The sequence below is a fragment of the Lycium barbarum genome, chromosome 7 (assembly GCF_019175385.1).
Source record: "Lycium barbarum isolate Lr01 chromosome 7, ASM1917538v2, whole genome shotgun sequence".
Taxonomy (NCBI): Eukaryota; Viridiplantae; Streptophyta; class Magnoliopsida; order Solanales; family Solanaceae; genus Lycium; species Lycium barbarum.
Genome location: NC_083343.1, coordinates 123,503,173 through 123,527,547, shown reverse-complemented (window position 1 = coordinate 123,527,547; position 24,375 = coordinate 123,503,173). Strand labels below are relative to the sequence as shown.

Genomic DNA, 24,375 nt, shown 5'->3' with positions numbered 1-24,375 from the left:
TTAAGCTGAGGAGTCTTAGGAGGAGTCTTCTGGTGTCTGATACCCTGTTGCTTGCAGTATTCGTCAAACGGTCCACAATATTCACCACCGTTATCAGTACGAATACACTTCAGCTTCTTTCCAGTTTCTCTTTCAACTGAGGCCTGAAACTGCTTAAAGACACCCAACACTTGGTCTTTAGTCTTTAAGACGTAGACCCAAAGTTTCCTTGAGCAATCATCAATAAAGGTAGCAAAATAAAGTGCACCACCCAAAGTCCTTGTCTTCATTGGACCACATAAATCTGAATGCACCAACTCAAGCAACTCTGTCTTTCTTGAAGGAGGATGAGACTTGAAAGAAACTCTATTTTGTTTTCCAGCCAAGCAGTGCTCACACTTTTCTAATTTAGCACTTTCGAAATTTGACAATAATTTCTTTTTGGCCAGAACATTTAGTCCTTTCTCGCTAATGTGGCTAAGCTTCTTATGCCATAACGTTGAAGAGCTATTGCTCTCAACTGCATTCACCATATCAACACAGGTAGAGGCCGTAGTCCAGTATAGACCACGACGCTTTTCGCCACGAGCCACAATCATGGAACCTTTAGTAAGCTTCCACTTTCCAGCACCATTGGTACTGACATATCCCTCATCATCCAAAACACCAACAGAGATCAAGTGCAAACGAACATCAGGTGCATGCTTTACATTGTTTAAAACTAGTTTAGTTCCAATACTAGTTTTCAAACAAATCGTTCCAACACCAGCCACCCTGGATACAGTCTCATTACCCATACTCAAAGTTCCAAAGTCACCCGGAGTATAGGATGAGAAAAATTCCTTCCTTTATGTCACATGAGATGCGGCACCACTGTCCACAACCCAGCTTGACTCATCACAAGCAATATTTATCAGATCCGCTTCAAGGACAGTAACAAGATCTTCTGTAGTGACAGCGGCAACACGATTGCCATCTTCTTTCTTTTCCTCCTTTTCTCTATTCTCTTTTTTCAAAATCCGGCAGAACTTCTTTGTGTGCCCTTTTTTCCCGCAATGATAGCAGTCAATATCTTTAAGTCTGCTTCTGGATTTGCTTCTATGATGTTCTCTATTTTGAGAACCACGATTCTTGCCTCTCCCCCTAGTGTCAGTCACCAAGACATCTGATGAGGAGGAACCTTGAGATTTTCTTCTCATCTCTTCATTTAAAAGACTGCTCTTGGCAAGATCCATAGAGATCACACCATCCGGAGCAGAATTTGATAATGAAATTCTAATAATTTCCCAAGAATCTGGTAGGGAACCAAGTAGAAATAAGCCTTGAATTTCTTCATCAAAATTAATACCCATAGCAGATAACTGGTTCATGATCCCCTGAAAAATATTCAGATGATCTGTCATTGCGGAACCATCGTGGTATTTTAAACCCAGCATTTGCTTTATCAGAAACATCTTGTTATTACCAGTTTTTCGAGCATACAAACTTTCAAGATGCTCCCATAGGGTCCGAGCATGTGTCTCTCCAGAAATATGGTTCAACACATTATCGTCAAACCCACTGTCTAATAAAGTCGCAAACCTGCCGATGCAACAAATTCCACTCTTCATCTGATTTATTATCAGGCTTTTTATTTCCAAAGACAGGTTGATGAAAATTCTTGACATAAAGCAAATCTTCCATTTTGCCCTTCCAAATGGCATAATTTACGCCACTCAAAGTAACCATTCTACTAGTGTTGGCTTCCATCGTTTATCACAAATACAAATATTATTTTATTCGAAGACCAAAGTAATTCTTTTCTGATGTGGAAGTTCAGACTGTGCTGCAACCACAGAGCATACTCAGACAGAACCTTGGCTCTGATACCACTTGATGGGAATAAAATAGACCCGCAAAAATAATATTCACGGTATTAGTGATAAACGCGGAACACTAACTTATGGTTAAATCAGCAAGAATAAAATGCAGCAATAATGACACCAAGATTTTACGTGGAAACCCTTCTGAATAAGGGAAAAACCACGGCCAAGAGGAGCAGCTGATATCACTATAAAGGAATTTTACACTGTGTAGTAACGAGTACAAATACTCCTAAGACCACTACACCCTCAAAAGAAATAACACTCTTTTGATTTTCCCACCTCACTACAATATCACTCACACTCTATTTTTCTTCACAGACTATTTTCTTACAGTCTATGGAATACCTCACTTTTGCTCTCACTCAGATGTATAGTCTGAGATTTTGGTGTGTATAGCAAATGATCTTGGTGTGTTACAAATGAACCATAAGCTGCCTATTTATAGGAATGAATTTCCTATGGTGAGGTAAGCGCTTACATCACGATTATGATGAGGTAAGCGCTTACATCATGAAAATGTGAACAAAGAAATTGGCTTGTTAGCCAAGTCCACAATTGTTGCCAATGTATAATTTGTCAAAGGAAGAAAAATCTTCCTTTCTTAAAATATGGGATAGGGGACTGGACCCCACAGTTGGGTGGTGGGAGGAAAACTTGGAACATCAGTTGTGGAACTTATTTTCCTTACTTACATTGGGGAAGTCATTTTTAAGAAATTTGTTTTCCTAGGGAAACTGTTTTCCAAAACATTTTGACCACCCAAACATGAGAAAATTGGAAAATACTTTCCTCCATGCCAAACACCCCCTAAATGTAAACTCTGTGCTTCTTAATTAACTGATCACTCCTTTGTACAGATTTTCAGCGCAATGGACAGGATCCTGTCTCCTGCACAGACACGCCATTAACACCTCAAATTCGTTCCAATGGCCTGGATATTGTAGAATTTACACCACCACGGCGACTGACAACAGATGAAATTCCTCAGATTGTTAACGATTTTCGGCTTGCTGCTAGAAATGCCATAGAAGCAGGTAACAATTCCTTGTCAAGTTCACTGCTTTAATGTAATTCTGTTTCAGTCTGAAACTCTGGACAAGAAAATCTCTGTTCCCCTTCATAATATGTCAGGTCTGAACTAGAAAATGTAACTTGAAAGAAAAGATAAAGAAAGTCACTATTGGATCGTGAGTTCCAAAGAATGAAAAGCACAGGCATGAGAGGAACTGACCATTAATTATTTGAATCATTCGAGTGACTCATGTGATGTGCGCATATAAAAAGTTTTCTCTATCTATTGTTTATCTAAACCATTGGCAGACTTGGTAACAATCGGATGATGTTTTAAAATGTTCTATGAAGGAATAAGTTGGTACTAACTTTTTTCGAATATGTAAATTCATTTCATATTGTATATATTTAGACATTTGCCGCAACTGACATATCTGAATATTGAATTAGAACTTTGCTGCAAACATTACAACGGAGAAATAAGAAACATTTTGGTAATCATTGTTGACACCCAATTTTGTTCCTTATTTATTTTAATTTAATTTACTCGGGGCTTCTAAATTTATTGTCAAGCTAAATACTTTATTTTTACTATTTTATTTTTTGTTTCTATTACTATTAATGTCGCTACTTTTATTTTCAACATTACTTTATCACAAATTTTAAATGGTTCGTCATCGTTTTATTTTCGAGTCTGGACTCGTTAAATTAATTACAAGACAACACTTTGTTAAATCCTTATTTTTCTACATATTAATTATTAATTATCTCCACATAGTATATATTGTATTAGTTATTAAATTAGAAAAAAATAATTAAACAAAGGAGGAAGGATCAACAATTTTCAGCCAAATTATTAGCCCATATTCTAATTAATTCAACCAGTCCATTATCTATAATACTCGACCATCCAAATACATGGCCCAACAGACCAGCCCACTTGATTAAGACTAAATCAGCCCAAATAATTCCACCCGACCCGGTCCAGCCCAATATCCTTATTTTGCCCTAATCCCAATCTCTTTCTTCAGCCCTACCTCTCTCTCTCCACTCACCACTCCGCTCCTCTCTCTCCTTTTTCTCCTCACAAAAAAGGGGACGTTTTCCACCTTCACAAAAAAAAAAAAAAAAAAAAGGGATTTTTTCGGGGCAAAAACCTAGTGAACAAGGATCTAAAACCGGAAATCAACTCAAAAAAAAAAGGAGATCGAAAGTCCCTCTGAAAACAGATCGGATGGGAATCGAAGCCCAGATCTCGTAGCAGTCCGAGACTCACACTCCGTTCACTGCGCCAACAAGAGGTAAACCTTCCTCCTTTAGCATGACGCTTTTAATTCGGTGCCTATGTTTGTATATTCGGTGGTAATTGTTAGATTATTCTACAATTAGTCTTAATGGGTTTCTTTTAGATTTAATTGTTGTTGTTAAGTGGTTGGTTGGCTGTTGACGATTGCATGGATTAAACTGGATCGATTTGTCCAGAGAAATGCTCTGTTTAGTTTCATATGGATTCAGGTAGTAGAAAATGGTTAATGCTATATAGGGCTGCCTGTTACAATCGTCGTTTACTATAGCGAACCATTGAGGGTTTGCTGTTCATTTGGCTGAATCATTATTGCCGTTTATCATGTTGGCTAAGACATTGTGTGACTAGTGTTAGTTGTTGCTTAATTCTTATGGGTTGCTGTTCAGTTATTCGCGAGGTTGTTGAAACTCTTTGCAGATATCTGAATCGAACATGACCCTGCTATATTCGTTTAACTTCTTTCTTATTATTCATTTACAAGTCGTTCGAATATGAACTAAAAGGAAGTCTCCTATTTTAATTAAGATCATTAAGTTGTTAAGGGATTGCCCAATACTTAGTAAGTATTTTACAGAGTCCTAATCGCTCCTATACTAGCAGTCTGAATCAGACAGCCTTCCCTTGTACCAATTTAAACATTAACTGCAGCTTCTTAGCATAAGTGTTTTGTAGCACCTTTTTCTTCTTCTAAAATCTGTTCTTATACCCCTTCACTGATCTGTTAAACTCGAATTCTGGAGCATTTGTTTGAAGATGATTGTGATATTGAATGTTAGGATGAGATCTTTCCATTAATTTTTTCTCTTCAATCTGCAACCTTTATATCAATAACGACTGCCATTACAAACCTCGAAGGGTAACATGGACTTGTTAAAGTTGATTCAGTCAGGGTTCTTTACGTTTTCTCACTTTTCAGACAAGTTAGCTGTAGAAGACAGGTTGCTTACCTTATTTAATGTAGCTCTGTTAGCACATGCACTTTTCCATTAGTTTAAGGATTTTAGGTTCAACCGGGACCAAACATCTTCACTTTTAACAAACATAAAGGATCATATATGCTTAGTTTTATATATCAAGAACCAAAGTACACATACCTAATAGTACCAGTTTCAAAAAAAAAAAAAAAGGTCACATATCTCTTTACTGAAGGGACTATTTTGAGTTTTTTCACTTGATATCGGTAATGCCTTTTTATTGGAAGTAGTTAGGGATATAGATTATAAACATATTCCTACTTATGTTAAAGCAGAAACAAATGACAACTCCCTATCAAAACTTAATTTATATCAAGATTTATAACTTAAGAGACTATTAGTAGATCTAAGCAAATGCTGCTTCAGAATTACGCAAAGACTTAAATCACTCATGCTAGAAACAAAGTGAAAGGGCAGAACAAATAGTAGTGACCATGAACACAACTTATGTCCATAATGAACTAAAGACAGGCATTCAACAAGTTCCGGCCATTCATTGATCTTTATCATCGATAGGTGGAGTCTAAATATTTATCAATTTTAATTAACTGTAGGGGAAGTATAAGGAAGGGAAAAACATATTCAGTCGACTAACAAGAATGGATTCATGTAACAATCAAAATGAACATAGAACTATCCATCTGGCCCTTAACAATATAGTGAGCATATGAGCATATTACTAGCATTTATCCTGAATCTATGTGATACTTCACACACAACTTAACAGCCCAGAACTAATCTAGTTAAACTATAATTACTTTGAATAGATGAAGAGCACCAAAAGCTGTAAATAATTCACGCTAGATTATACTTAAATTCAAGGATTACATCCGGAATATATGAGATGAAATTCCCAGCAATTAGTTACTGTTATATTTCAAAGGGAGAAAACACATTTCTTATTCAGCAAAGTTCAAACATAGAAGAAGCATTTTGACATCCAAAACAGCGACTACTAAGATGCATACTTATAAGAATATTTCAGATCTTCCTACAACGGAATGCAATGTTTCGACAGAAATGAAAGAAAAGCAAGATCCGGTATTACCTCTTGTGGGTACAGTGAATTGAGACGACGATCCCGATCTGCTCTCTTACTTACGAACAAATTCGAATCTCGGATTGAAACAGACCAGAAATTCTTATCTATGAGAAGTGTTCAAGAGCAAATAAAATTAACTTATCAAGTAGTATGAAATCTCAGGAATGAGCCACGGACTAACAAAAAAAAAAACTCTCCTCGGCTGAGGGGTTAGAGGTTTATATATAATAGACGAAAACTAGGGTTTGTCACTTGTTTTGGGCGGAATTTGGAGTGAGATAGCCGTTTGAATTTTTGAACAAATCTATTTCGTATCAATGGATTTTTCAGATCCAAAAAAAGTATTCTGTCTTCTTGTGTTGACTCAATCGTTGAAGATAGGAGAGAGGCGAAATTTGTATAGAAGTGGCATGGCAAAATCTGCCATGGCTGAGAAGAGTTTGGAGTTTTGCTCAAAGTGGGAAAGATGAAGTGAGAAGGTATGGCTGCGTGTGTTCTTGTCATAGTCTTGCAAACATGTTCTTGATTCATGAATACTAATAATAATAGTAATAATCATAAATACATATAGTTATCTTGAAAACATAAATAAAACCATAAAGTTTAATAAAAATATAATTAGAATGCATGAGGATGAATTCATGATTCACGGATTAAGCTTGGGTTCCTAATAACCGTAATGGAAGATTAGGAATACAATAATGGATATAGATACACTATTCATGATCATAATTACATAACTATGGGCTACCAATATGTTGGATTTAATGCCCTAGGATTTGAACTTCATAGAATGTAAGAAAATAAACGAGGCATGGAGAAGAACGTAGAGATTCTCACATGTAGATAGAAGTTCTACATACCTTGATAAAGTTCCAAACTTGAAACAATTCCCTAGGGTTTAGATCTTGAGCCTTGAAACAATTCATTGCTGCTGTATCTCCATTTGTCATAATACACTTTAAGCATTTTGAGATGTACTACTGTGCAATGTCAAGCACAAGATATAGTTCTCCGTCATCTTTCTCCTGATGCTTTTTATATCTATTATATATGTATTTACTTTTCTGATGTGTCCAGTTGACTGTTTTACAGTTGCTGTTGAAGATGTCTTCAGCTCAAGATCCCTTTTATATTGTCAAGGAGGAAATTCAAGAATCTGTAAGTTCACCTACTTCTATCTAGTAATGTTCTAATAATCTTGAAGTGAAGTAAATCTCATTCATCTAAGATTTGATTTGATTTTTTTTTTATTAGTATGTTCTTATTCTTGTATGGGAGATGGATGCAGGAAGGGTTGATGGTGTTTTCTGTCATCTCTGTCTCTCTCTCTCTCAACATTTTAGGGGGAAGGGAGGGGGTGGGTAATGTGTTTATGAGACAAACTATAATGCTTCCGGACTAATGATTAAAATAAAGTACTCCAATAACTATTAATTTTCTGGCACTGGCTATTCTTTACGAATTTGATAATACTGTTCATGCCAGCTTTTATTGGCCAAGAATTTCTTAATAGAGATCATAAGGACCACTTTTAGACACTGATTATTCTTGGCAAGTGGAGTTACCATTGATCTGTGTTGGTGTGTTGGTGGAACGTAGCAGATTAGCAGGTATTTGGTGGAGTGGTCAAGGTGCGCAAGTTGGCCCAAAGACCACCATTTTAAAAAAATAATAAGAAGATCTAGTTAATACCTGATAGAAAACTCTGCATGAGGCAAGTGATTATCCTCTTGAACTAGGCCAATAAGAGAAATTACAATCTCCATTTCGGGAATGGTGTATTCATTTCCTGCTGTTTAGCACTTCATTAAGTGCTTGATGTTAATCTCCTTTCAACCGATGAAAGGAATAAGAGATCAACTAGTTCTAAAAAAGTAATCGCATAACGAAAAAGAAAAAAAGTAACCTTAGTTCTGAGGTTCAGGAGCTACAAATTATGAAATAGAGGATTCTAAATTGCAGGAATGCTAGTTGGAATGATGATCGGAATTTAGCCTCTATATGCTTCCTCTGTCTGCAGTACCTGTTCATTGATTTAAAGATCATAAGAGATGAGTAAATTGCAGAAGAAACTAAGCACATTACTGCCATGAGCAAAGAAAACCAAGCAACATATCAATATATTTACCATTTGAACTTGGTTTTTGCGTATACTCTGACATACAAGAATAGAATACAGTCAATACACGAAAGAAGATATAGAAAACTTGCTTTTATAAGTAAAATAGGAACTAGCCTTACTACTATCATTTTAGGTGAGAGTAACTTTGGGAGTTCACCGGAACCCTTTGATAAAGTAAACCCAGAAGAGCTACCGAAATTCAAACAGTTAGGTAAAAGCCTAAACTGGATTCTGGCTTCAAAACTCTATAGAACAATGAGATCCATAGTTTCTGGATATGCGTAGAGGATTTTTCTTAATCGAGTAATGCAATATTATTAACAGAAGCATCCAGGCGATGCAACAACAACATACCCAGTTAAATCCGACAACGTGGGGTCTGGGGAGGGTAAAGTGTACGCAGACCTTACCCCTACCTCCCCGAGGTAGGGAGGCTGTTTCCGAAAGACACTCGAAAACATGATGAGAAAAGGTCAGATAAGAACAAGCTGATCAAAGCAGTACGGAAATGAAACTAACGAAAGCGAAAAAAGCCATGATAAAGCAATTTGAAAAGACGTATCTAATCCAGGGGATGCAAATAGCTGTATATAAACAGTATATACATTAAGGATTTTCAGACTGTCAAATTCACCAACAAATGAGTGTCAAATAACATGATATTATAGCACCCAAAGATGTGGCCTAGTGGTCAATGAAGCAGGAGGAGAACCACGAGGTCTCAGCCTCTCAGGTTCAAATCCCACCTGAGCTAAAACACTAGGTTATTTTTTTCCATTTGCCTTAGCCTTAGTGGGCAGAGTTACCCAATACCTGTGTCGGTGGGGGATAGCAGGTTTTCGATGGAATAGTCGAGGTGCATGGAAGTTCGTACGGTCACCACCGTCATTATAAACAAAGCAGGATTTTGTAAGTATCAGGCTCTCAAACATTCGTTCATGTTGGCAAATATTCTTTATGATTATCCTTCACTGATATGTATATAGAAGAAAATCTTTTGGCATGGGTTGTAAAATAAGCCAAGTGTTGCAAATACTACAAAAATACTTTGTGAGTGCATACTTTTATACTCGGAGTTAAATGTAAGAATCAATTTGAATGTGAGATGAAGATTAGTGATTAAATTGTAAAATATGTCTTTATGTAGGAAGACTGTTACTCCCTCTATTAGAGTCTATCTATTTTTCTTTTTTTGTTGACAGAAGAATGCAAAGAATGTACTTGTCCAATAAAAAAAAACGCTAAGTAATTTCTGTTTCGTAAAGCCTTAGAGGTGTGTTCTGTGAGCAGGAAGGCCCTCAGCTATCATTGATCTGCCTCCGGTTTGATTTGAGAGAGTTTTATTGGAGTTCAGTGATGTTTATTTTAGTTCTCTTAATATGGCATAACTCTTTATGCACTTGCGTGCTTATATATAGTAAACGAGTAGCTGATCACAGAGTGTCTAAAGACCTGCTTAGCTTTGTTCACTATCTAAATATAGTCGTCTTGATTCTTTCTTGAGCCGTCTCATGCTGAAAAGAGGAAGCGGAAGAAAAAAAAGCAAGCTACTTTTATGATTTTTTTTTTTTTGAGGTTGCATTGTCTATTATTGTACAAGAAATCAAAAGGCAAGCAGGATAAACTGAGAATTTGTATCGTTTTTACTGTTAAGAAACAAAAGATAATCTGAGACTTTCCTTGCTGTTAGAATCTGCTTATTCTCATCTGTGCTCAAATTTGTTGACTATAGATTCTAACTCTTGAGTCTTGAAATGCCTGCTTCATTAGATTGACAAGCTCTTGTCCACATTTCATCAATGGGAGCAAACTCCTAGAGAAAGTAGTGAGCAAGTACATCTTACCAAAGAACTTCTTGCTTCATGTGAGAGCATTGAGTGGCAGGTATGTCCAAAAACGTAGCTCCTTGAAACATGATTAATTGATATCTACCACTGTTTCTTCCTGCTTGCCTGTACGTGAATGAATAATGATGATTTCAGATAGCTAGATACAATTTTGCATGTTTGATGTGTTGCACCTGTCTTAAGTTTCAGGCTATGAATTTGTACTGACCAATCTACAGTAACTTTGACTAACTTCATATCTTTTTATCAATGATGAATTCTTGTTTTCTTGATGAGAAGGTGGATGAATTGGACAAAACAATTGATGTTGCGGCAAGAGATCCTTCTTGGTATGGTATTAATGATATTGAGCTAGATAAAAGAAGAAGATGGACCAGCAATGCGCGCGCTCAAGTATAGCTGATTCTGTTGATGCCACATATATTCTTTTGTTCCTTAACTCCTTAAAATAAAATAGGTAATTTAACTCTCTTTAACCAGGTGGGAAGCATGAAGAAAGCTGTAGTAGCTGGAAAGCAGTCAAATGGGACAAGTACATCTAATCTTAGTGGGTTGCGGCGAGAACTATTGAGATTGCCAGATTCTGATCAGAAAGTGGGATCCAATGCATACACTGCCCGGAATAATGATGACTTTATATCATCTGAATCAGATAGGCAATTACTTCTTATGAGGTAATCTTCCATCCATTTCTTTGCATCTGTCCTTGTTTGTCATGTTTTTATTACTGACTCATTTTTGTTCCAATCTCATGGAAAATCTTGCACACACTTAATCCATTTATAATTGTGACAAATCTTCTGAATGATTTCTCAATCTTTATTGTGGACATCCTAGCCTTTGATTTTATTTATGCGGGGAGGAGGATATGTATGATCAACCCTTCATGTCATAGTCATAACCATTCTGCCATGTCTTTTAGCTTTCTGATTTTGTCTACTCTCGTTTATCATGGAATAGTTTGCTGTATTCATTACCCTTTAGTACCAAAAATTATGTCAAGATTCAAGAAGACTTTAATTAACATAGAATTTAGAGAATGTAGCAGAATCTTGAATCTATTTAAGATGATACTATGGCATTTTTATGGGTTTTGAATGTAACTTTCTGAAAGCCCGTTTTCTTTATTTAGCTTGGAATAGGTGGAGCTATTTTCTGGATCTTGCACTTGCTGACAACAGATATAATTCCTTGTGCAGGCAACAGGATGAAGAGCTAGACGAGCTTAGTTCCAGCATAGTTAGAATTGGAGATGTTGGGCTCACCATACATGATGAACTTCTCTCACACGTGAGTGTTTGAAATTTGGTTATCACTTGCGTAATCGGTTCCTTAAATTTCTCGGCACTCAACAAATGCAGCAGATTTAACTATTTTTCTCAAGCTTCTATTGAACTTCTCTGATGTAGTTAAAATCAATATATGTTCCTTGCAGGACAAGATCTTAAGTGAGTTGGACACGGAGATGGACAGTACGTCTAATCGTCTTGATTTTGTTCAGGTAATCACTTGTGCTTTGTCTAGTTTTCAAATTTCTAAGTCAGCTACATCTCCAATGAACGTTTATCGATGGTATAATAGTATTCTGATCATGTTGACACCACAAATTCGTTGCAGAAAAAGGTTTCCATGGTAATGAAGAAGGCGAGCTTCAAGGGACAGATGATGATGATTTGTTTTCTGATAGTTTTGTTTATTGTTCTTTTCGTTCTGGTTTTCTTGACCTAGTTTCATTGTTTTGCTTTTATTCAATTCATTTTGGTTTTCTCGACCTAGTGTATGTACGTATTGCTATGGAGTTATGGAATAAACTGGCGTGTATACAGCGTAATTGAATTGGAAAAATTGGTATTCACATTCATACAGATGTTGTCATCTCCTATTTTAAAGTATGTCGAATTGGTTTTGTATATTAAGCGTGGATACTGGAATTTTAATATAATCATACTTGTTAAAATAACATGTCAAACTTTGCTTAAAACTTATGAAGAACGGAGGGAATTATACTTGTTGAATTAAGTCGAGATTTTACGAATATTTCTAGTAGCAAATGTCTAGCATTTGTCTGAAATAAGTAAGAAACAAGTTATACATACCGGAATTATAACACAAGGTTCATTATGTTGAGATTAATAATGCAAAGATTATTTTTATTTAATCGAGCGAGGTTTTTTAATATTAAAAATGGGATATATAAGGTAATATTTAAAATTGGCTTTATTGTTTAATTCAGCGACACAAGATTTGGTAATCACAACACTTAGCCTGTTTGGCCAAACTTCTAAAAATAACTTATTTTAAAAATATTTTTTTCAAAAGTACTTTTGACTAAAAGCAATTTGCGTTTGGCTAATTAATTTTCAAAAATACTTTTGAGCAGCAATTAATGTTTGACCAAACTTTTAAAAAGTGCTTCTAAGTGTATTTTTTTCAAAAGTACTTTTTAAAAAAGTGCTTTTGGGCAAAAATTATTTTTTATTACTTCTGCTACTCCCTAAAAACACTTATTTTCTTTCAAAAGTTTGGTCAAACACCTTACTTTTTTTAAAATAAGCACTTATTGAAAAAATAAATATTTTTGGGGAAAAAATAAGTTTGGCCAAACAGGCTATTAGTCCAGAAGATAAAATATGTATAACTCCGAATCTTTGGGTGAATAATGCGTTTACCCCTATTAGTTATTTTAGATTTAACTTTGTCATTTGTCAAAAAAACTAGATGGCGTATGCCCGTGCTGCGCACGGGCCCAATACTTTGAATTATAGTGCATCTATGTGTATGTAGTTGTGTTTGGATAGTGATAATATATATGTGTGTGTGTATGTGTGTTCAAAACACTATTAATATAACATTATAACTTGTGCTCCGTATCTAAAAATTTATTATATCAGTGTTTGCTATGAATACAAGTCTGCAAAAATTTATTAATACTTTTTAAAAGAGAAGACTTATTTAAAAGAAAGCTATTTTCCTCTCTTTGAGATAAAACAATAGCAATATTTAAATATTAATTGATACTTTAATTTTATTTCGATTAATTTAAAGGTGTAAAATACTTATTATTTTTATCAAATTTTTATTTGGATAATTCTAATTCAAATTATTAAATTAATTTTACATGTTTAAAACGAAACAAAGTAGAAATTTGATTTTCTATTTAAATGAAGAACTACTATTTTTTAATTTTTGGTAAATATTCTCAGTTTAGCTCATTTTACTTGTCATATTGTCAACACAATTGTAAAGATTTATGTATTGGTAGTGATAGTATATATATTTTATATTACTAATAAACATACCTAAATTTGCACGGTCGATGCATATATATAGATGAACATTAATACGTATACACAAATGTTATTTATCTATTAAGTGAAATTATGTGAGTATGATAAAATAGTGAAAAGTAAAAATAGTGTAAAAGTGACACGTGGCCAAAAATATAATTAATACCTGCCACTTGAAATGACATCATCTGTTGTGATGCAATTTTTATGAACAGGGGCAAAAAACGAAAAGTATGAATATATTTAATACTAAGCTACAGTAATATTCTACTTTTAACTAATGGAACTATTCAATGGCAAGTGCTTTGACCAAATTGCCCTTGGTTGCCTTTGGTCGACGATCTACTTTTTCAACTCATGCTTTTATATAGTTTAGGTTTAAAAAAAGGAATTTGTCTATTACAAATTAAAAACTAAAAAAAATGGAAGAAATTGCATGAATTGTCCTTCAAATGGGCTGGCAAAAATGCTGCAAATGCACTGCATGGTATAGAAATCCAACTGAATGAATCCATCATTATTGACTTAATAGAGGATACTTTGACAATTACATGGATATTACTTGATTTTTTTAATATGGAGTCTACATTTTTTTTTTGAGATATTGCTTATTTTTTAATATGGGGTCCACTTTTTTTAAAAAAAATATGTTGCTTATTTTTTAAAATATGGGGTCCATTTCTTTTTTTCAACATGAGTTGAAGGTAAAAAATAGTATCATGTGTTTTTTAAACTTTCTAAAAAAATGATATATTTTTATGTTTAGAAATCATTTAACTTGAAATTTTCCTTTTACCTTTAATGAAATTATTTAAATTCACACAAATATCTATGATTTGTTTAGACCACAAATTAGAACAGAGAGAGTACCTTTTAGTAATATAATTATGAAATTTTTATTACAGAAAATATTATAATTCAATTAATTGAGAATATCAATAAATTATTTTATTTAGTCCGCTTCTCCCATATATGAATTTCTTGATTTGGCTCTCTATTGAAAGATTTGAAATTCACCTTTTCTTACCGAGTTTCATGCCATCATCTCTTTCTACTCAACAATACTGAAAAGCGCTTTCATGTGTCAGCATCTGCTGTAGTATTAAATTTTTAAGTATAGACCAACTTCATCATTTTAAGAAAATATGTTTATACGTTTCTTGACCGTTTATATTCCTTCTTCTTGATGTTATTCCTCATTATTTGTGTGAAATGTATGTGTCTAAACTTATACCCAAAGGTATAAGTTTTAAATCTTTTGGTTTTATGACTTCTTTAGCGGTTTTTGTGTTCAATTATTTCTTTTTTTCCGAACTTCTCTTCTCTATATTTTCTCTAAGCGTACCTTTACCATTTTCTGAACTTATTATCATTATTTAAATATTATATTTTTTTTTCTGTTGCAATTGTCCTCCTACTTCTTCACGTGGACCCCACCTTAATTTTTTTCCTAACAACTGTCTCCTACTTTTTCACGCAGATCCCACTTTTTGTTTTTTGCAAATATCTCCTAATTCTCCACGCGAACCTCACCTTAATTTTTTTAATTTCTATTATTATGGAAGTGTGGGTCCCACCTTAAATTTGTTTTTTTATTCATTCCTACTATTATAGAAGATTGGATCCCACCTTTTTTTTTGATAATTTTTCTACTATTAAAGAAGATTGGGGCCCATCTTCTTTTTTTAATTTTTTTAATGACGGACGACGAAAAAGTGAGCAACTCACTCTTCTATATAGTTAACTAGACGACCTATGCCCGTGCGACACTTTAAATTATAGTGCATCTATGTGTATGTAGTTGTCTTTGAATAGTGATTTTATGTATATATATATATATATATATATATATATATATATATATATTATGTTTAAAACACGATTAATATAATATTATAATTTGTGCTCCGTATCTAAAATTTTATTATATTAATATTTGCTACGAATACAAAATCGGCAAATTTATTAATATTTTTTAAAAGAGAAGACTTGTTTAAAAGAAAAATATTTTCCTCTCTTTGAAATAAAACAATAGCAATATTTAAATATCAGTTGATACTTTCAATTTTAATTTGATTAATTTAAAGGTGTAAAATACTTATTATTTTTTTTATCAAATTTTGATTTGGATAATTCTAATTCAAATTATTAAATTAATTTTACATATTTAAAACGAAACAAAGTAGAAATTGATTTTCTATTTAAACAAAAAAAATACTATTTTTTAATTTTTAGTAAATATTCTCGGTTTAGCTCATTTTACTTGTCATGTTACCTTTTGCATGGTTTTTTAAGAAAACTATGATCAGAATTATCAGTTGACTAATTTACCTTATTCATTATTTGATCTCCATTTGATATATTTTTTTTACGACATTAATCTCTTTTCACATTTATTAGAGTAAGAATAAAAATAAAAAAGTAATTAAATTCTATCTTATTTTAAAATATAAATATTTTAAGTATATTTATTTTAGTGAACATAACAAATAAATGATATGGTGGAATAGCAAATACAACAGTTTAATATCTAGATTAGATCTCAGGTTAATATAAAAAAAAAAAAACTGTATGGTTTGACTACTTAACTTTTTGAAGAAAAGCAATTGGTACGCACGTGGCAATGAATCCATCATTATTGACTTAATAAGATACTTTGAAAATTACATGAATATTGTTTGATTTTTTAATATGGAATGCACTTTTTTTTTTTACATTATTAATTTGCACTATTGCGCGCGCGCGCGCGCACACACACACACACACACACACACACACACACATATATATATATATATATATATATATATATATATATATATATATATATATATATATATATATATATATTATAGTTTGTACTCCATATCTAAAACTTTAGTATATTAATATTTACTACGAATACAAAGTCTGTAATTTTTTTTGACATTTTTTTTTTTTTAATAAGGGTTTTTTTTTTTTTTTTTTATATTGTTTGATTTTGTTAATATAGGGTTCACTTTGTTTTATAGTGAGTTTGGAGATGGTGGGTTCCTTTTTTTATTTTATATTGCTTGATGTTGTTTAGTATGAGGTCCACCCTTTATGGGATGCACTTTTTTTTTGGCATTATTAATTTGTACTATTTTTATGCATATAATATATATACATATACTATGTTCAAAACACGATTAATATAAAATTGTATTGTGCTCCGTATCTAAAACTTTATTATATTAGTGTTTGCTACGAATACAAAGGCAACACTTTTTTTTTAACAATATATATTTTTTTTAATATAGGGTTCACTTTTTTTTTTGATATTGCTTGATTTTGATAATATAGGGTCCACTTTTTTTCCCGTTTGGAGATGGTGAGTTCTACTTTTTGTTCTTCCTTTTTTTATTGCTCGGTGTTATTTAATATGGGGCCCACCCTTTTTTTTAAGGGACAACGGACGATGAAGCATGGGTCTAAGCCCATGCTTCATATAGTTTTTTTTTATATTGCTTGGTGTTGTTTAGTATGAGGCCCACTCTTTTGGACATTATTAGTTTGCACTATTTTTATACATATAATATATTATATATATATATATATATACTATGTTCAAAACACGATTGATATAACATTGTAATTTGTGCTCCGTATCTAAAACTTTATTATATTAGTGTTTGCTATGAATACAAAGTCTGCACTTTTTTTTTTGACATTGTTTATTTTTTAATATGGGATTCACTTTTTTTTTTTTTTTTATATATATATATTGCTTAATTTTGTCAAAATGGGATACTATGTTCAAAACACGATTAATATAACATTGTGATTTGTGCTCCGTAATTAAAACTTTATTATATTAGTGTTTGCTACGAATACGTACGTGGCAATAAATTCATCATTATTGACTTAATGAGATACTTTGGAAATTACATGAATGTTGTTTGATTTTTTAATACGGGGTGCACTTTTTTTAAAAAAATTATTAACTTGCACTATTTTTTTTTTAATATTAGTTGTTGTTTAATATAAATGGGGCCCATAATTTTTTTTAATTAAATTGAAACGGATATATATATATATATATATATATATATATATATATATATATATATATATATATATATATATATATTAGAATTATGGAGCCCATAATTTTTTTTTTAATATTAGTTGTTGTGCCCACAATTTTTGGGGCTCACAATTTTTTGTTTTTAAGTGGAACGGACGACGATCCATGTATAGAAACTGACGTTTCTATATAGTAGTAAAATTAAAATAAATTAGTAACAGACCAACCTCTTCATTATCAAATATCTAAAAGATCAAAATATTTAATGATTTCAATTTATGTTACTTGACAAATCTCTAAAGTATCATACTAATAAATATTTTCTGTTATAAAATAAAACTATAAAATAAATACACGGAAGAAATATATACAGAGAGATAAGATTGTATTGCTTCTTTTTTTAGCTCTTCTTCAAATGAATAAATAAGCCTTCTATTTATAGAAGGGAAAAAACAGCTTGGTGGCCAAGCCATTTAGGGAAAGCTCCACGTTCCCTTAGTGGCCAAGCCACGTGGTGGCCAAAAAGAGACTTAATGGCCAAGTAATATTGTGATGGACATCCATTAGAAATTACAATACTCCCCCTTGGATGTCCATTAATAGATGATGTGCCTCGTAAAAAATCTTATTAGGAAAAAATCCCAAGGGAAAAAGTCCCAATGAAGGAAAAAGAGTACACATATCTAGTAATACGCTATGGGGGCTGCCTCATTAAAAACCTTGCCAAGAAAAACCCAATGGGACAAAACCTTGGCGTAGGGAAAAAGAGTGCAGCGCGTATTCTACTCCCCCGATCAAGACCATGATTCAGATGTTGGAGTCTTCGCATTCCAATCTTGAATATCATCTTCTCAAGAGTTGAAGTTGGCAAAAATTTGATGAATAAATTTGCAGGATTGTCACTTGAACGGATTTGTTGTACATCAATATCACCATTCTTCTGAAGATCATGTGTGAAGAATAATTTTGGTGAAATGTGCTTCATTCTATCTCCTTTTATGAAGCCCCCTTTTAGTTGAGCTATGCATGCAGCACTGTCTTCATATAATATCGTGGATATTTTGGTATCACATTTCAAGCCACATCTTTCTCTGATGAAATGTATCACTGCTCATAACCACACACATTCTCTACTTACCTCATGTATAGCTATTATCTCAGCATGATTTGATGAAGTAGCTACAATAGACTGCTTTGTAGATCGTCACGATATGGCTGTACCTCCGCATGCAAACAAATAGCCCATTTGAGATCGAGCTTTATGTGGATCAGATAAATAACCTGCATCTGCATAACCAACTAGATCTGTACTACTATTGTTAGCATAAAACAGGCCCATATCGCTAGTTCCTTTCAGATATCGCAATATATGCTTAATCCCATTCCAATGTCTCCGTGTAGGAGAAGAGTTGTATCTTGCTAGCAAATTAACAGAAAATGCTATGTTAGGTCTTGTAACATTAGCAAGATACATAAGTGCACCTATTGCACTAAGATATGGTACTTCAGGACCAAGTAGCTCTTCGTTTTCTTCCTGAGGTCGGAACGGATCTTTGTTCACTTCAAGTGAGCGAACAACCATAGGAGTACTTAAAGGATGCACATTGTCCATGTAAAACCGTTTTAAAACTTTCTTTGTATAGGCAGATTGATGGATAAAGATCTCTTTTGCCAAATGTTCAATTTGCAGACCAAGACAGAGTTTTGTCTTTCCGAGATCTTTCATCTCAAATTCTTCCTTCAAATATTCAATCGCCTTTTGGAGCTCTTCTGGAGTTCCAATGAGATTTATGTCATCAACATAAATAGCAAGTATAATGAACCCTGATTTTGTTTTCTTAATAAAAACACATGGACAAATGACATCATTTATATATCTTTCATTTATCAAGTACTCACTTAGGCGATTATATCACATGCGCCCTGATTGTTTTAAACCATATAATGATCTTTGTAATCTGATTGAGTACATTTCCCGAGACTTTAAACCAAATGCTTCAGGCATTTTATATCCTTCAGGAATTTTCGGATAAATTTCATTATCAAGTGCGCCATAAAGGTAAGCTGTAACCACATCCATCAGATGTATTTCAAGGATTTCATATACAGCTAAACCGATGAGGTATCGAAATGTTATAGCATCCATAACTAGTGAATACGTTTCTTCATAGTCGACGCCGGGTCTTTGAGAGAATCCTTGTGCAACAAGGCGAGCTTTGTATCACACAATTTCATTTCTCTCATTTCTGTAAACACCCCGTATCTTAGAACTAAGGTAAGACTCGTACCATTAGAGTTTTAGTGGAAAAACTGAAAGTTTGAACGTTTTGCGAAAATGGTTGATAGGCCTAATTCGGGCAGCCATAAATCATTGATTAGTTGAGAATTTGGGAAAGTACCCTTAATGAAAGTTGTATTATGTAGAAATACCTTTCCAACGATATAAGGATCAAGCCAATCAGAGATCAGAGCAAGGATATATGATTGTCTCAATATAGCTAATAGTAAGACACTTAAAATTCTATAAAATCGGCTAAGTTTTCGATATGTCTGCCTTCCAGTCAAATTTCGTGAAAATCCATTGGGAATTTGAGGAAAATTAAAACATGAAAGTTGTATATATTTGAAATAGCTTTTCAACGATATATTGTAGATCCCAAACAAAGCTGTGTACAAGAAGTTATGTCCATTTTACCGAATACTATATGGAACCGACACCCGTCACTTCTTCAGGCGCGTGAGGGCGCGTGCAATGGCCCCGCGGCGCGGGCCGATCGCACAAAAACACCCTATTTGAATATTGACCTGCAGGGGGTTGTGCGCTGCCTGTGCGGCGCGAGACCATCGCATAACAGGTCCAGTTTCGGGTCAAAAGTCTGGATTTTGCATTTTAAGTTATATTTAAGCTTAGGGTTTATTTTCCTAACACCCCTAGTCACGAAAAATTACCCTAAATTCATAGAGAACAAGTCTCAAACCTCAAGAACCTTCCAATGTAAGTTTTGTCATGATTCTATGTTGAATTCAAGTTCCTAATCCCTTTCTAACTTGAGTAAACCTTTCCAACTCAATTCTAATATATATACTCTAATAATCTAAGCAAGAAATCATTGTTCCTAAACTAGGGTTTTCAAGAAAACCCATCCCAAGATTCAAGAATTCGAGACCTTGGAATTCTTCTTCAAAGATTAAGACTTTTCTTCAAGTTTTGGAGCGATTAAGGTATGTAAAGTTACTATCTACGTGTGGGAACATTATTGTTCTTCCCCACGCCTCATAATCCATAAATTATGATTCTTTACGAAAACTAGGGTTTCTATATCATGCTCATGATAACCCTAGGTCCATGTCCATGATTATATTATGTGTGAATTGTTATAAATTCCATCATTGAGTTCTTAATATTTCTTTATAATTATTAAGAATCTGTCTGTAATCTATGAAAAACCCATATATCTCATTCCATGGGTTCATGCATGCTAGTTTATGATATATTATGCTATTTCAAGAAAATACTATACATGTTTTACAAGTTCATGCAGGCAAGTTATAATTCATGATATCCATGTATAAGCAAGTTATATTCATGAAAACCATGGGCAGCAACTGCCACTTATTTTACATGTTCGTGATTTTTGGGAGTTGCTTTAATTACCGAGGAGGGCTTCAAGTAGCCTGAAACTACATAGCCATCGTAGGATGAGGATCGCTCCACCCACGTCCCGGACGATCTCTCATAATGACTAGATCCTTTTCATATTTTTATTAAATCTCATGTTCCCTGGCAAGGACTGAGTGTTATGCTGGCGAGACGCAAACACCAGACCATGGATCGGTTATAAGTTATTGCTCTCCCTACTTATGATATTTTTACCATGTTTTATATGTATGTATGTATTCATGCTCATGACCAGGTTTCAGTTTTTATCATTCTTATTTCATGTCCCATGTTATTTCATTCAGTTGCTTTACATACCAGTACATTCAAAGTGCTGACGTCCCCTTTTATTTCCCGGGGGCCTATATTTCACGATGCAGGTACTGATATACAGGACGACACATCTGCTCAGTAGGACAACATTCGTATCAGCATATTGGTGAGCCCCACTCCTTTCGGGGTTCAACATAGAGTCTGCATTAGTATTCAGTTTATGGTAGTCTAGGGCCATGTCCTGGTAGTTAGTATTCAAACACGTTTTAGAGGTTTCATAGACAGATATTAGTTCACAGAGTCAGTTATGCTTTCATGTCTGCAGACTATTATGTTTTCATGATATTTCATGCTATGAGATAATTTCAAGACTTTATTCCGCAAATTACATTTTTATGATTTACTTAAATTGCATCATATAGATTATATTGTTTTGATGCCCATGTTGACAAGCAAGCCATGTGGTTCGCTCGGACACATGCAAGAAAGGCCCGAGTGCCGCGTTACACCCAGGCCATGGTTTGGAGTGTGACAATTTCTTTTCCGTACAAAGACCCATTTGTGGCCAACTGGTTTTACACCATTAGGCGTTTGGACTACAGGTTAAAAACCTCACGTTTAGCAAGTGAATTCAACTATGACTGCATTGCTTCTTGTCATTTTGGCCAATCATATCTTTGTCGACATTCTTCGATAGATTGAGGTTCCTGATCCTCACTGCCTTTCATAATATTTAGTGCAACATTATATGCAAAAACACTATTCACCACAATTTCCGAACGATTCAAATTTACCTCATCACCAGTAAAACTTAATGATAGTTCTTTACTCACTGGAGTCTCGGGTTTGCTGATTTCTTCAGGAATATCAGGATTAATCAGATCTTGAATCTCTTCATGAGATCCTTTCATAGTGTCATTCTGATCATTGTTTGTATTTCTTTTTCTAGGATTTTTATCTTTGTAGCCCAATGGCCTACCACGCTTCAGGCGTGGATGAGATTCCGAAGCTATGACACTAGTAGATTGTCCCTTTGGAACATCAATTCAAATAGGCACATTCTCTGTAGGGATATGCGACTTGGTTATTCTTTTCAGATCAGTAAATCCGTCTGGCATTTGATTTGCTATTTTCTGCAAGTGGATGATCTTCTAGATCTCCTGCTCACATATAGGGGCACGTGGATCAAAATGAGATAGTGATGAAACTTTCCACGCAATTTCTCTTTTGGTTTCTTCTTTTCTCTCTCCCCCTAATTGTGGGAAATTTGTTTCATCAAATCGACAATCTGCAAATCGTGCAGTGAATAAATCTCCCGTTAATGGTTCAAGGTAGCGAATAATAGAGGGTGATTCAAACCCAACATATATTCCTAACCTTCTTTGGGGGCACATCTTAGTGCGTTGTGGTGGTGCTACTGGCACATACACAGCACAACCAAAGATTCGGAGATGAACAATATTTGGTTCATGACCAAATACTAATTGTGACGGAGAGTATTTATTATAATGAGTCGGTCTGAGGCGAACAAGGGATGCTGCATGTAAGATATCATGACCCCAACCGGTAGTAGGCAACTGTGTTTTCATGAGTAATGGTCTTGCTATCAATTGCAAACGCTTAATAAAATGACTCAGCAAGGCCATTTTGGGTATGAACATGAGCTACAAGATGTTCAACCTTTATCCCAACTGATAAACAATAATCATCAAAAGCTTGGGATGTAAATTCTCCAGCATTATCAAGACGTATAGCCTTAATAGGATAATCTGGGAACTGTGCTCTTAAGCGTATTATTGGTGCCAATAGTTTCACAAACGCCAGATTGCGAGACGATATGAGGCACACATGAGACCACATCGAAGACGCATCAATTAGAACCATAAAATATCTGAATGACCTACAAGATAGATGAATAGGTCCACATATATCCCCATGTATACGCTCTAGAAAAGCATGGGATTCAATGTCAACTTTCATTGGTGATGGCCTGGTTATCAATTTGCGCTGATGACAAGCGACACATTAAAATTCACTACTTTCAAGAATCTTCAGGTTCTTAAGTGGATGCCCATTTGATTTTTCAATAATTCGTCTCATCATTATTGATTCGGTCATGACAAAGCACAAATTTCCTGAATCGTTAAACTTCTGGTTTACGATTGAGTGTGCTTCAATTGTGGTAATTTCTACATAGTACAGGCCAGAAGACAAAGTTGGTAATTTCTCCAAAACATATTTCTGGCCGGAGACATTCTTTGTAATAATAAGATATTCATCATTTGTTTCATTTAATGTCTCGACGTGATACCCATTGCGACGAATATCTTTGAAACTCAACAAGTTTCTTGGGGATCTAGAAGAAAATAATGCATCTTCTATACAAAGTTTCGTCCTCTTAGGTAGAAATATAGTAGCTCTTCTGGAGCCTTCAATTAATTTCGAATTTCCAGAAATTGTATTAACATTTTCCTTTTCTTAAGCAAGTGAGAAAAGTATTTCTCATCTTTGAATATGGCATGCGTTGTCCCACTATCAATCACACAAATATCTTCACGATTGGTCATTGATCCAAATAATATTTGAGGATCTTCCATATACTCCTCAAAACGAAAGAATAGACAAAGTAACCATCGAACTAGATATTATGATTAGATAAAGCATTACACACGCTTTATTACATATATTACTATTAAACAAAGCATTACACACACTTCATTTACATAACTATGGAAACATAACCACATTAGCTAATACAAATGACATGTATGAAATATCTAAGTTATTACAGATCCATCATCGATCAGATGATCTATTTTTCCTTCAGGCTGTTCAAAGAAATTTGCCACATCTAGATGCATGAGTTCAACATTATCTTCAGAAATGAAATTTGCTTCGGCATTCTTTTCGGCCTTTTTGAGGGAGGCCTGATACGGCTCAACTAGGTGCTTTGGCGTACG

At 34.0% G+C, this 24,375-nt stretch overlaps 1 protein-coding gene and 1 long non-coding RNA gene across 3 annotated transcripts in view; both read left to right on the top strand.

The window, feature by feature from the left end:
* The window catches only part of LOC132602561 (uncharacterized), a 28,934-nt gene extending 7,359 nt beyond the window's left edge, over window positions 1–21,575 (top strand). Inside the window, exon 3 of the long non-coding RNA XR_009567824.1 lies at window positions 21,523–21,575. This is a non-coding gene — a long non-coding RNA (uncharacterized LOC132602561). The remainder of the gene's footprint in view (window positions 1–21,522) is intronic.
* Window positions 3,912–12,010, top strand: LOC132604133 (syntaxin-61). Of its 2 annotated transcripts, none has more exons than XM_060317485.1 (8): window positions 3,912–4,156; window positions 7,273–7,338; window positions 10,073–10,186; window positions 10,429–10,542; window positions 10,630–10,823; window positions 11,349–11,439; window positions 11,585–11,650; window positions 11,767–12,010. In XM_060317485.1, exons 2-8 carry the CDS (start codon window positions 7,285–7,287, stop codon window positions 11,875–11,877), a joined length of 744 nt encoding a protein of 247 aa, XP_060173468.1. In that variant the 5' UTR covers window positions 3,912–4,156; window positions 7,273–7,284; the 3' UTR covers window positions 11,878–12,010. The 2 variants fall into 2 exon arrangements, with proteins under 2 accessions (XP_060173468.1, XP_060173469.1); XM_060317486.1 differs by lacking the exon at window positions 3,912–4,156 and adding an exon at window positions 6,551–6,656.
* Window positions 21,576–24,375: the final 2,800 nt, after the last annotated feature.